The 12,817-nt window shown below is 48.5% G+C and overlaps 1 protein-coding gene across 1 annotated transcript in view; it reads left to right on the top strand.

Moving 5' to 3' along the window:
- Positions 1 to 12,817, top strand: part of cdh23 (cadherin-related 23) — a 187,125-nt gene that overhangs the window by 94,000 nt on the left and 80,308 nt on the right. The window contains exons 10-11 of the mRNA XM_072709700.1: positions 3,764 to 3,876; positions 7,512 to 7,700. Of these exons, the coding sequence (XP_072565801.1) occupies positions 3,764 to 3,876; positions 7,512 to 7,700 (302 nt within the window). The remainder of the gene's footprint in view (positions 1 to 3,763; positions 3,877 to 7,511; positions 7,701 to 12,817) is intronic.

The raw sequence follows: 12,817 nt of genomic DNA, 5'->3' as shown, positions 1-12,817 counted from the left end.
CCCCTGGTATTTGAACCAGTAACTGTCCTTCAGAGCATGTGGCAGTCTTTCGCTTTTGTGGTCGCTTTTTCATTGTTGTGTGCGTGTGTGTTTCTCTGTGTGTGTGTGTGTGTGTATACAGTACATATACGCGTATGTGTGTGCAGACCAAATGCCTGTGGGTCCCGGCAGAGCTCACCCCCTCTGTCTTTGCTAATGGCACACAGCATCATTTTCTGTCAGGGAAACACTATAAAAGCAGATTTACATTTCTGAATGACACCCGGGGGACAATCTGTGTAATTTCAGGCTGCTTTTCTGACCAGAGCAGGAGGGCACTTCAGACCCCCACCCCCCCTATACAGTGATGTGGGTCCAATGCTGCCTGCTTCTCCTTTGTTTCATTTTTACCCACCTTTACTGTGGCACCCCCCCCCCCCCCCCAACAACTTTAATATGGGTGTCTGTCCCCTGTATATTCCCAGCATGCTCCAGCGTGGGCGGTCCCTTAACGTTGCCCCATGTACTGAACACATTCCAAATCCAAATTGAGAAGACGGTCTGGAACCTTGTTCTCACTCTGCCCCCTGGTGGGCGGCTGCAGGCAATTTGAGGCCTCCGTCAAAATCGCAGTGGCCAAAGAGAGCTTAGGTGGGTGGGGTAACAGATAGGGCAGGACTGCTTGGGAGAAGCATGCCTTCCCATTGCTTGGTAGAGGGCAGGAAGGCGGGCCGAATGGCACGGGGGCGGAGCATGTACTGTATGCAGAATGGCGGTTCTGCCGGTTAGCGGTAGGACAGTCACCTTGCTGGGCAGGATAGCGGAGTTGGGGTGTGATTCCTCAGGTTCAGAGAGAAAAGTAACGCAGTATATCCTCATCTCTGTTACACAGCCCCAAGGCTCATGGCCCATAATGCTAAGCGGTTAATTTTTGTGGATCAGTGTTACTGCTCTGATGGTAATCATCAGACAGCTTACAAGAACGTGAGCAACTGATTTGACTGGGTCATTCGCTCAGAGTGTGTGAGCGAGTGATTAAGTAATGAAGACCATCTCATTTAAGCACCAGCTGGTGGAGATTTGACATTCTGCACATAACTCAGCAGATATTATGATTATGTGTGTTTGTGCGTATGTGTTTCTGGGTGTATCTATGCATGTGTATTGTTGTGTGTGTGTTTGTATTTTTGTGTGTTTGTGTATGCATGTGTGTGCTTCTGCGCGTGTATTCCTCTGTGTGCTTGTGCGTGTGTATTCCTCTGCGTGCTTGTGCATGTGTGTGCTTGTGCATGTGTATTCCTCTGTGTGCTTGTGCGTGTGTATTCCTCTGTGTGTTTGTGCATGTGTATTCCTCTGTGTGTTTGTCTGTGTGTATTCCTCTGTGTGCTTGTGCATGTGTGTGCTTGTGCATGTGTATTCCTCTGTGTGCTTGTGCATGTGTATTCCTCTGTGTGTTTGTGCATATGTGTGCTTTTGTGTGTGTATTCCTCTGTGCGTGCCGGGTTTGTGTCCTGCGTCATCAGTCATATGGCCAGAAGGGTTGTAATTCCAGACAGGGCCAGCTGAGCAGGCAAACCAATTTACAGCCATCATGCCCCCAATGAGTATACACGGGGGGCCAGGCTACCAGCAAGCACCCCCACTCTGCACACTCCACACACTCCGCAAGAGGGGGTGGCTCGGGGATAAGGGAATGGGAGACCAGACCAAACCCAGCTCTGCTTCTCTGCAGACGTCACCAGGGTGGCAGTCAAGCCATCCCAAGGGGTTGTCTTTCCCCTCTTTTTGTATCCTTGATGAAATGCGTAATGTAAGTCCGGCGTGATCATTTTGCAGGCATGAGGAATGATAGGTGGCTGTAGCAGCTTCCATTACTTACAGCCTAAGAGGTGTGCTACCCGTTGGTAATTAGCAGACTCCTAAATGGGCGTTTGGGACGAGACGGCAGACCATAAATTAGCGGAGTCAAGAGGTGTAACATTCACGTCAGGGGAGCAAGTGACCTGACGAAGAATGACACAGGTGATTCGATGGCAGATACATTTATAATGGCCTGCCACTGTGCTCTGTGTCTGTCTGTCTGATATTACGGCTTATAATTCATCAGATGAACTTGAAGTAAACACGGTAAAAATACTATATCTCACACTCACCAGAGTTCAGAGACACACACACACACACACACATACCTCTATTCTGCAGGTGAGCGGGGCCGTTGTTGTCACCCAGCCTCCCCCCTCTCTGCCCTTGCCCTCAATCCGCAGTAATTACCTGTGGGCCCAGTCCCCCCACCCCATCCCATATGACTCCCAGGACTTTCACCTCACCCCTTCTCTCCCGCCGAGTGTACAACAATGGGCTGAAAAGGCGGCACCCCCCCTCCCCCAACACAAGGGGGGTTAATCCGTCCTTCTCTCACTATCATGGAGAGATGTGGTGAAGGCTACAGCTCACAGACGTCCTGGAGGAGCACGCTGGAGAGACGTATAGCACGCTCCGGCTGAATTAAAACACATGGCAAATGTGGGATTTTACACGGGAAATCCGGTTCGCCGAAGTCCTGAGGAGTCGCACTGCTCGCCGGACTGCGGTTCTCGCCTCTTCCGAGGAGCATACATCTCCGGCTCAGATTGCTATTGATCTGAGGAGCACCTGCCCATGAATTTATACGTTCTACTACAGGCCTGATGGATAGAAGAGCAGTGGGGGGGGGCTGCCAGCACAGGGTTTGTTGGGGGGGCAGGGGTGTTATTACTTTTCGCAGGCAACACCCTCGTGGTAGACTTGCTGTCGACCTGGCCTTGCTGGGGAAGTGAGCAGAGCCAGACTGCTGGGATGCCCAAGCTCACAGCCCGCTACCCGCCCGCGGCCTCCGCCACGGCCCGGTTCTAATTTGGCGGTGCTCCATGGTCCCTCCCACCCACCATCCGCGCCCCCTGCCTGTGTCGCGCGCCATGGGAGTGGAACGCGGCCCAGCCGCCTGGCAGCCATGACGCTCACAAAAGCCAAAGCCTGTATCTGGATGCGAGATTTCTAACCGCACGCGTGTCTGTGTGTGTTTGTGTGTGTGTGTGTGTGTGTGTGTGTGTGTGTGTGCATGTGTGCATTTGTGAGAGGGCATCAAAAATTAATGAGTTTATTTGGGAAGTAGCTTTTATTACATGTGCACAGATATGCACAGTAATTACCCTGTTCTTCTGCTCATAATTACATCAGATATTGATTAGGAATATGTACACAAATGGCAGTTAGCAGACTTTTACAGGGAATGATTGATGCGAGAGCAACGGAGGGGCCTCCCGCGGGAGGTGGCAGGGGCTCGATAAGGGGCGGGGTCCACACGCACACGTGGGGGGGGGGTAAGGAGGGGTGTAGCCGGAGGATTCGGCGGCGTCTTATCGGCTGCTGTCTGCCGGCCCCATCTGCCGACCGTAATTAGTGTGCAACGAGCGCTGAAGCCAGCTGCTGCGGAGAGGGTGGGGGGGCAGGGAGTGGGAGGGCGAGGAGCGAATGAGGAGGTGCGAGGAGCACGCGGGGAGGTGCCGTCGCAACCTGTGGCCCATTTCCTATAAACTACGACATCGGTATATATTATAGATACTCGGGGGGTTGTGGGGTAATGACTGTAATCAGTGGCAGAGAGGATGAGCCCTAAAAACGGGCTTTAAATTACTGTGAACAGCAGCTCAGGCCTGGCAGCGGACAAACGGAGGGTTTGCTGCATTCTTGTTGCTGTCTTTCCTGTCGGCGACTAACCACCTTCCACCTTTCTGTGTCCATGCAGGTAACACCAACAGCATGTTTGCCCTGGACTACATCAGTGGCTCCCTCATGGTGAACGGGCAGCTAGACAGGGAGAATCCCCTCTACTCCGTGGGCTTCATCCTCACTGTCAGGGTAAGGGGCCCGTCCGTGAGGGTGTGGGAGAATCAGGCTGGAGCAGTGTAGGGTGATGGGTGGGTTATGTGAGCTAGGTAGACTTGGGGGGGGGGGGATCAGGAAGGAATTGCCGTAAGCCGGGGAAGATGGAAAAGCCGTGTGAAGCTGAGTGGACTCCTGTAGATTACAGAGTACTTTCAGCCGGTCCGGTTCCCCTCGCCACTCTGCTCGCGGCCATTGGCTCTGTGATCCATCATGTCTGTGGCAGCACGGCCTGGCGGAGATGCCAGCTTCCTGTCTGATGTATTATTGACCCGGCCGTTGAGGCCCAGCCCCCGGACGCGCTGCTGGTCACCGGAGCTCCTCCGTCGCTCCCGCTACTGGCAGCTGTCCTATGCAGTCCTCAGAAGCAGATGTGTGCAGACGGAGTAGCTAAACACATTTATGACACGTTTCTGAAGTGAGGAGCCTTGCTTCTTAACAGACCACTAGACCGGCTAGGGGGCTTGGTATCTTCCATTTTGGGGTGGGGGGGGGTCAGCAGTGTGTGTGACACGGGTAATGTCCCAACAGGATGAAGCCAAGGTGGCTGCTGGGCCGGGGTGATTCTAGGATTTTTTTAAGTTTGGGGCCATAATTCATACAGAGGAGCCAGCCTAATTATTAGCCAATGATATGTGTTTATCACGGTGAGTGATAGGGGAAGGGGCACTCTGGGGCCAATCAGCTTACAGCTGGGGTCAGTGCCCCAGTGGTCCCGCCTCTGTATATACCTCTGCAGCTGGATCCGGTTTGTCACCCTCCACTCTCCAGTGTTTCCTTCCCCGAAAATGTTCCAGGTTTCTTCCTACAGTCCTCGACAGATGTGGACCTCAGCTGTTGCCTGTGTGGATCTCTGAGGCACAGCCATGACGGAGTTGTGAGGGAATGTCTTAGTGAGAGAGGGGGGGGGGGGGGGGGGAGATGAGTGAGGGAGCAGGATAAGGAGATACGAGAGAAGGGAATATATCGAGAGAGAAGAAGAATTGGAAGCATGGTGTAAGGAAGAAATAGGAGAACGGAGCAGAGCCTGGCTGTGTGTAGGAATGGTACAGTGGATGGTGTGTTTTTACACAGCTGTAATAAAATTTAACAATCAACAATCAATCACCACCGAATCCGTAAAAGAACATAAAACACCAATGCATTAAACATAAACCGATGTTCAACTAAAATAACGCAATGAATCTCAAGTGCAAGAAATGAATTTGTGAACAGAGAAAGAGTGGAACAGAAGGATGGAGTTTAATTGAGTGAGGAAGAGAGTGATGCATTTACGAAGGAAACAGTAAAGGAGTTCTCAGGGAGAGAGGCAGACACTGGCAACAGAGAATGCTAGTGTAGCAATGGCAAACACAGGGCAGATCTTTCACAGGCAATAGGAAATACTAGCGTAGCAATGGCAAACACAGGGCAGATCTTTCACAGGCAATAGGAAATACTAGCGTAGCAATGGCAAACACAGGGCAGATCTTTCACAGGCAATAGGAAATACTAGCGTAGCAATGGCAAACACAGGGCAGATCTTTCACAGGCAAAAGGAAATACTAGTGTAGCAATGGCAAACACAGGGCGGATCTTTCACAGGCAATAGGAAATACTAGCGTAGCAATGGCAAACACAGGGCAGATCTTTCACAGGCAAAAGGAAATACTAGTGTAGCAATGGCAAACACAGGGCAGATCTTTCACAGGCAATAGGAAATACTAGCGTAGCAATGGCAAACACAGGGCAGATCTTTCACAGGCAATAGGAAATACTAGCGTAGCAATGGCAAACACAGGGCAGATCTTTCACAGGCAAAAGGAAATACTAGTGTAGCAATGGCAAACACAGGGCGGATCTTTCACAGGCAATAGGAAATACTAGTGTAGCCCTGGCAAGCACAGGGCAAGTCTTTCACATGTAACAGGAAATGCTAGTGCTGTACGGGCAAACACTGGGCAGGCCTTTCCTAAAATGGAGCTCAACAACAATGTAGCAATTACATTAACAAATTAATCTACACCCACAGAAACTCATGTCTGACGCCTGTTGAACACAGGTTCATTCCAAGGCTATCGGAGTCTATCATCCACCCGTCTCTTAACTGGCAGTGTGGCCTATTTATATATTATTGTTCTGTATTTTTATTTTTAGGCTAGTTTATATATTTACTGAGGCTACGGAGCAGCAGCTCAGCAGGGATTTTCTCCCCCATGCAGTTTGGGGAATCACTGATGTCTGAATGTGTGTGTGATTTGGGCAGGCCTCCCATCCAGGGTGTTCCCAGTCCTGAGCCTCCTCAGATGCACTTCAGGCATGCTGGCCCAGTCCTAAATAAGCTCTTATGTAAGTCCCGTATAAACACTATGGAAGGATTTCAAGAGCATCGTGTACAAGAATAACCAATATTTGAATCTGCAACCTTTCCTTGGCAAGTTCTGTTTCGTAGAGGCAGAGGTGACTACAGGGGCGGGGCCCGGGCACTGGAGCCAGCTGAAAGCTGATTGGCCCCCAGAGTCACTCACCGATTCAACACATATTACTGCCTATTGATAAGGTTGGCTCCTCTATATGCATTATGGCCCCTCTTATGCCCCCCTCCTTAAAAATGCCAGAATCACTCCAGCTTAGAAGCCTGCTGGCCAAAACAGACACGACAGCCATGCTAATATGAGTAGTTTATCTTTTTAAGGTGACTTGTCTACTGTTTGCTTCACTTCTTTGCTTTTTCTCTGTGCTCAAGTCCTTCCCTTTTGTGTGGCCCCACAGTTTGCTGCTTAGCTCACATGCACGAAAGTCCTACCAACTTTGGCTCCGCATCACATTCTTGGCCAAATTTAGTCCTTAATTGAAATCGATGACCGCTGCAGAAGAATTACGTGCTCAAAAAAACATATTTATAAGTTATGGATTTCTGCTTCTCTTCACACCTTCTCCTATATGATCTTCGCCGAGTCTTGCCCAGTCTTTAGGGGTGCTATTGATTTGGGGTATGAGGCTAATAAAACTAATTTCTCAACTTCACAAGAATGGGCTTCACTATAAGGTGGACTTGCTGTATCTTGGTGTGTGGGCAGACGAGGATGGGGGTGGGGGGGGGTCACGGGGGTGTACCCATCCTACCGTATGTAACACGGCACCCATCAGCACGACATCATGACCCGCAGTCACAGTTTCCCATAATGCCGTACTTCCAGACACAAGCAATGGATTTGTCAGTGATTGTTTCCCTTCAATAGAACTCATCGCTCTTTAATCCTATCATCAGGAACCCACCCCCCCACTTCACCCAGCCTCCCCCCCCCGTGGTGACCTATCCTTGCCACCACTTTGTCCCCATTTCCTCGCACCTGATTCTGTCTTGATGCAATAACAGTGCAGCTTTGAATCTGCGGATACAAAGGATGGACTAGCAGCCGCTTTTGCAATATATTTTCTCTCAACCCTTCAATTCCATCCTCCTCTATATATCACCGCCAGTGTGGCTCTCAGGACTGGGCCAATAGGAATAATCTAACCAGTGCTAATACGCTGTCTGCTAAAGCTATTCTACTTCATTTCATTACCCATCCACTATCGTCTTACTCCTTTAGCTCCACCCTCAGTCCTTCGTCGTTTTTCCCCCTCAGGCCACTGAGTTGAATGAGGACCGTACGCCCTCCACGGCCTCGGTCTTCACCACCTTCACCATCCTGGTAGTGGACAAGAACGACAACGCCCCTCAGTTCAACAGCTCCGAGTACCGCGTGCGCATCACCGAGCTCGCCCAAGTGGGCTTCGCCCTGCCGCTCTTCATTCAGGTGGAGGACAAGGATGAGGTACGGCCCGGCGCCAAGGCCCCCGACGCCAAATGTCAGGCTTGCCGTTCGCCGCTCTTATCCCTCACTTGCCAGGTGTTTTTATCCAAATCAACTCTGAGACCTTAGTGCTTTATAATTACTTTTAGATGGCGGTATATTTTCATGGAGCAGCCCGGGTTAATTACCTTGCTCTAGTAAAAGCATGAGGCTTCTCCTACGATTTTAACACGTAAGAGTCTACCTTCTTTTCCTTTAGCCTATACCGATGCAGACTGTATTATACTATAAACAATACTGCAAGTGATGTGCATCCTTAACATAGGACTGGACAGGTATATGTGGACTGTGCAGAGGGTGTGATGTGTGGCTCAGCGATTGGGAAGTCACTGGTTCAAGTGTCGTCCTCGGCAGAGTAGTCACATCTCTGATAACCCCCGAAACGCTCCAGGGCCACCAAATAAATGGCCTGACCCTGAACTCAGACCTCAAGCTTCTATATGAATGAGTCTATGTCTCAAAGGAGAGCATGATGGGTTTTGCAGAAAGAAGCATTGCAATGTAACTTTTTTTTTAATGATAGGATTGTACAGGTTGTTTTACAGTGAAATCCCGCTACATCGCGGTTCAGCCATCGCGCCCCCGCTATATCGTGGATTTTTCCCAGACGCATCACAATTCTTTGCGTATCGCGTACCGATTGTTGTTTTTGAAAGTTTTTGTGAACTTTTCATTTTGTTTTAAACCCTACGATTTAAGGCTTAAAGTATAAAAAAAATTTTTTTTATTTATATGGTATTTCTATATCGCGGATTTTCACCTATCGCTTTTGAAGCATGTGGGAGGGGTATTTTAAGGCTTAAACTATATAAAAAAAATGTTTGTTTATATGGTATTTCTATTTTGCAGAATTTTACCTATCGCTAATGGGTCTGGAACGTAAGTTCCGCGACAGGCAGGGGATCACTGTACACAGTTAAATTGAATGGTACAGATGCATCTGTGCTGCTTTGAAATTAGCACTAAGCTACAAGCTATGGCAGCTCTTAGCTCTTTGTTGCAGCTATCGGCTGTCAGCCCACGGAAAGGTGCCGCCAACAGGCATGTTGAACAGCATCCCCTCTAGTCTTACATCCTGTGTCTGCCAGCTCCCATCAGGACGTATCCAGCAGCCACACGCGTGGGACGGCAGACGCAGCAGCGCGAGGCAAAAACACCAACACGCTAACTCCCGCACTCCGTGACTAGGAGCACATTCAACTCGACTACAATTTAATTTGCTTTGGAAGAGATGGGATAGAGCGTCAAATTATAGCTAACGAGGAAAATCAATCACCCGAGTTGAGATAAGCCAAAAGCTAGTCAACTCTGATTGATTCCCGCGCGGCGGTGGCCAGGATGGAATTTGACAGATAACTGTGAGTCAAGTGGAGGGAGGGGTGAGCTGTGGATTGGGGGGCATAGAGATGAATAGGATGTGAGAGAAAGATGGGGGTGAGAGTAGTATTCCTTTTTAGGGGGGGGGGGGGGGCAGCAAAACAATGTCAGAGTAGAAGGTGAAGGAAATGTGGTATTTAAATCCCAGTCACTTGCAGATGTGTCCGATAGTTTATTTTGATTCTGTTGTCATAGCAATAATAAACTTAAGTAACAGTGATCGATAGGTGTGTCCTCAACAGGTGGTCAGACGCCTGGCATGTTTTAAGCTTCAATGGAGCTCAGCCCTTCACAGACTTCCTCCTTGTTCCATTCCTGGACCACTGTGCCCCAGTGTTTGTGGGGCAAGTATGATAAGATTTGCTTTTGAAAAAATGAATGGATTTTTGGGGTGTCTGGCTTTTCAGATATGGAGAGTGCGCATCTTAGGCAGTAGTCTGTTCAAAATGTCTGGACATTGCCGTGTGGAATAGATTTACATTGTTGTAAAACTCACGGGAGTTTGAAGCAGTCAGGAAATACTTCTTATTGTAAGGCCTGGTATTGAAGAAACACTTAAGATGGTAGGTAAAGGGGTATGCAATATTTTAATATAGTGTTTTCCAATCCGGTCCTCGGGGATCCACAGTCGGTCCATGTGTTTGCTCCCTCCGAGCTCCCTGCCAGACAGTCCGCATTTTTGCTCAGAAACGTGGACTGTCAGTGGCTCCCTGAGGACTAGATTGGGAAACACTGCATTAATATACTGCCTTGTAGTATGAAATACTTTTACCCCCTTATCTATCATCGTCCAGTCATCCAAAAACATCCGTACACAACCATACCGGTAAATAGCCAAGCACAGGAAAAAACACACACAAAATGCACACTGACAGACAAACACAGGTAGACAGGTGTGGATCAGTGCAAACATGCAGGTACATACAAATGAGTCCTAACATAGAAATCAATAAACATCCAAAACTGTTTCCATGTTAACATGCATATTCTCAGAAAAAAAGAAAAACAAGTTGACTGCCAAACTGCACATGAGATCCCAGGGAAATATGTCAGACTGCCTGCTTAATTTGAGCATGACCAACGGAATCCGACACACGGAGAAACCGGCCAGATGGATTACTAATCTTGTCAATCGCAAACGCACTCTTACACGCACACATGTGGGCACACGCACACACACGCGTGCTCACACAGTCACACGCATCTCCCTTCAGCTCCAGCTTTTTTGGAGCCGATTGTCTCAAGCTGCACTGCTGTCGGCACCTTTTAGCTGCAAGAGAGCGGTAACAACCAAATGGATTGGCAGTTACTGTTAAGGGCTATCTGAGGTGGCATCTCACTATATTGGATGGTTTTTAAATAGAAGGTAACGGCCCTGATGGTTTTTGAAGGATTAAAAAAAAAAAGGGAACGGAGAGTCCATTTTGCCCATTGCGATGCAGGAGCGTCGATTGTGATCTCTCCTCCTTCATTCAGTGTAGAGTTGGTCGCTTCAGAATCCACAATATCTGCTGTCGAGATCACAGGCACGCCTCTCCTGTATTGACTCCCTCTGTAGTTTTCACTGCTGTCTGCATGTGTGCAAATGTAATATCCGGCCCAGACAGAAAAGCCTAAAGTGCCTGACCCCCCTCTTGCTGCTGAGGTGCGATCTTTCGCACCCGTGCTGCTTCAGCCCATATTGGTATTATTGGGGAAGTTCCATACTTACAGATTCATTACCTTCAGAGGTTGGTTGATTTGAGCATTACTGCGTGACATTAGGACAGAACTCTTGGGAATAGAAGCTTCTGCCAGGAATGTGTGTTATAGGTTTGTAGGCCATGTGTTCATGGGTGTACATTGCAGTTATGTAATGCATGCATTTTTGGGAAAGAAAAAATACATGCTGTGTGTGTGTTTGTGTGTGTGTAAATATAAATGTGTTTATACAAACAAACACACACACACACACGTTTGTGACCTTTAAAGTGCCAACAGTAATAACACGTCTGGCAGTGGAATGTACTTTGTGGTTTCTGTAGCGTGCTGTTACCTTGTTGTGGAGCCAGTCGATGTCATGAAGAGCTTATTATGAACTTCAGCTCATTATGAAACATCAACATCCGCTGATAACTAAACCTTTAAATAGTTTATTACTCTCCTCATAAAAGGAGGACAGTTATGTTTCATCAGGCCTCTAAATCATTCCTTTTGCACATATAATTTTCCCGTTTTGGAGAAACGCTCATCTGTCTCATCCCTTCTTGGCCTGGGGAAATCTTGCATGCCACCCTCACGTGTCTCCAGCTTGCCGTATGTAGCCGGGAAGAGCCCTTCTTAAGGGACTGATGCCTTCTGACGGCATACGAGCTGCAGGGCCGCTAAGAATGATCCAGGCTGCGGTTTGTTATTCATTCCCCTGGCCTTTAATCTTTTTTTTCCTCTTTCTCTTTCTCTCTCTCATTCCTTATCAGAAACGGTACACTTCAGGTTAAATGTTTATTGAACTCCGAAACAATTTTCCCCCTGTGGATCAATCGGGCCCGTCATCGTCATCGTGAGCCACTTCGCCAACAAATGGATTCCTGCAGAAATGGGAAAAGGGACCGTCGGGGAGGGGGGGGGGGGGGGGGGCACAGGGGGATTATAATTTGCCGCCTGTGGCGACACAGTTCATTACGCTAACCGCTACCGCGCCGGGACGGCGTTTGAAGCCGTGCTGAGCCTCAGCTTGTAGGTGCTGTGCATTGATAAGGACGACCCCCCCTGGCCCTAATGCTGATTGACGAAGAGGAGGATACAGAGATGATGTGGGTTAGATTGAAAGTCTAGCGGGTAGAGCAGGGGCTAAAACACCTAGACTGAGCTGAGACGCTAAGGTGAGCGGGAGAAGACTTGTAGCTGCATGGGGGAGATAAGAATCAGTGGGTCGATTCCCGTGTTTTGGGCTAATAAATCCATTTCACAGTGGACTAAACCAGCTTATGCTCTGGAGTTTCTGCCTCTCCGTGAGCTGGTAGTGAGCTCACGTCCCACCAGGTCTGGATCTGTCGTGTGTGTGTGGGCTCCTACTCAGGCACAGAAATGTAGGGCGGGGTGGTAAGTGAGCCCCTTTAATTATTGTGGTTTACCGCCATCATCTTCCCATCCCTCTTGATCAGCAGTTAGTGAACGGTCTCTTGACCTGCCTTCTCAAAAAGGACACGTGACTCTCCCCACCTAACCTGTACGACCAACACCGCCCCCCTCCCCCCAAGAAAAAAAAAAAAAACATTATTTTTTTCCGGTCTGATAACACTAAGACGGGATGAGGGGGAGTGAGAGAGCGCAGAGCCCTGAATGGTAATGAGGATGCTGCAGGCTTTGATTTTCTGTGACTTAATCTGTCGGATGACAGTTATCTGACTGCCATTGGCAGATGTTTGTTTTTTCCCATAAGGAATGTAGTCAAACCAGCGAGAGCAGAAAACATATTCAAACAACCATACGTTGACTTCTGCATATGTTTTCTTTTTATAAATCAGGCCCTGTGTGTATGTGTAGTATGTATACACTCATACCCTTTTATAAATTCACAAATGATTGAGTATATGTTACTCCAGTACACTAAGATCATGGTATTGCATCCCTATTGTTATAGTCTTGTAAATCATCATTAAAAATTAATAATACATGGAATTGTATCTTTGTTTGATGTCAAACTTATTTTTCTTCACCTA

This window comes from Paramormyrops kingsleyae, chromosome 3 (assembly GCF_048594095.1).
Source record: "Paramormyrops kingsleyae isolate MSU_618 chromosome 3, PKINGS_0.4, whole genome shotgun sequence".
Taxonomy (NCBI): Eukaryota; Metazoa; Chordata; class Actinopteri; order Osteoglossiformes; family Mormyridae; genus Paramormyrops; species Paramormyrops kingsleyae.
The sequence above is the reverse complement of the archived record's forward strand: the minus strand, read 5'-3'. Positions and strand labels throughout refer to the sequence as shown.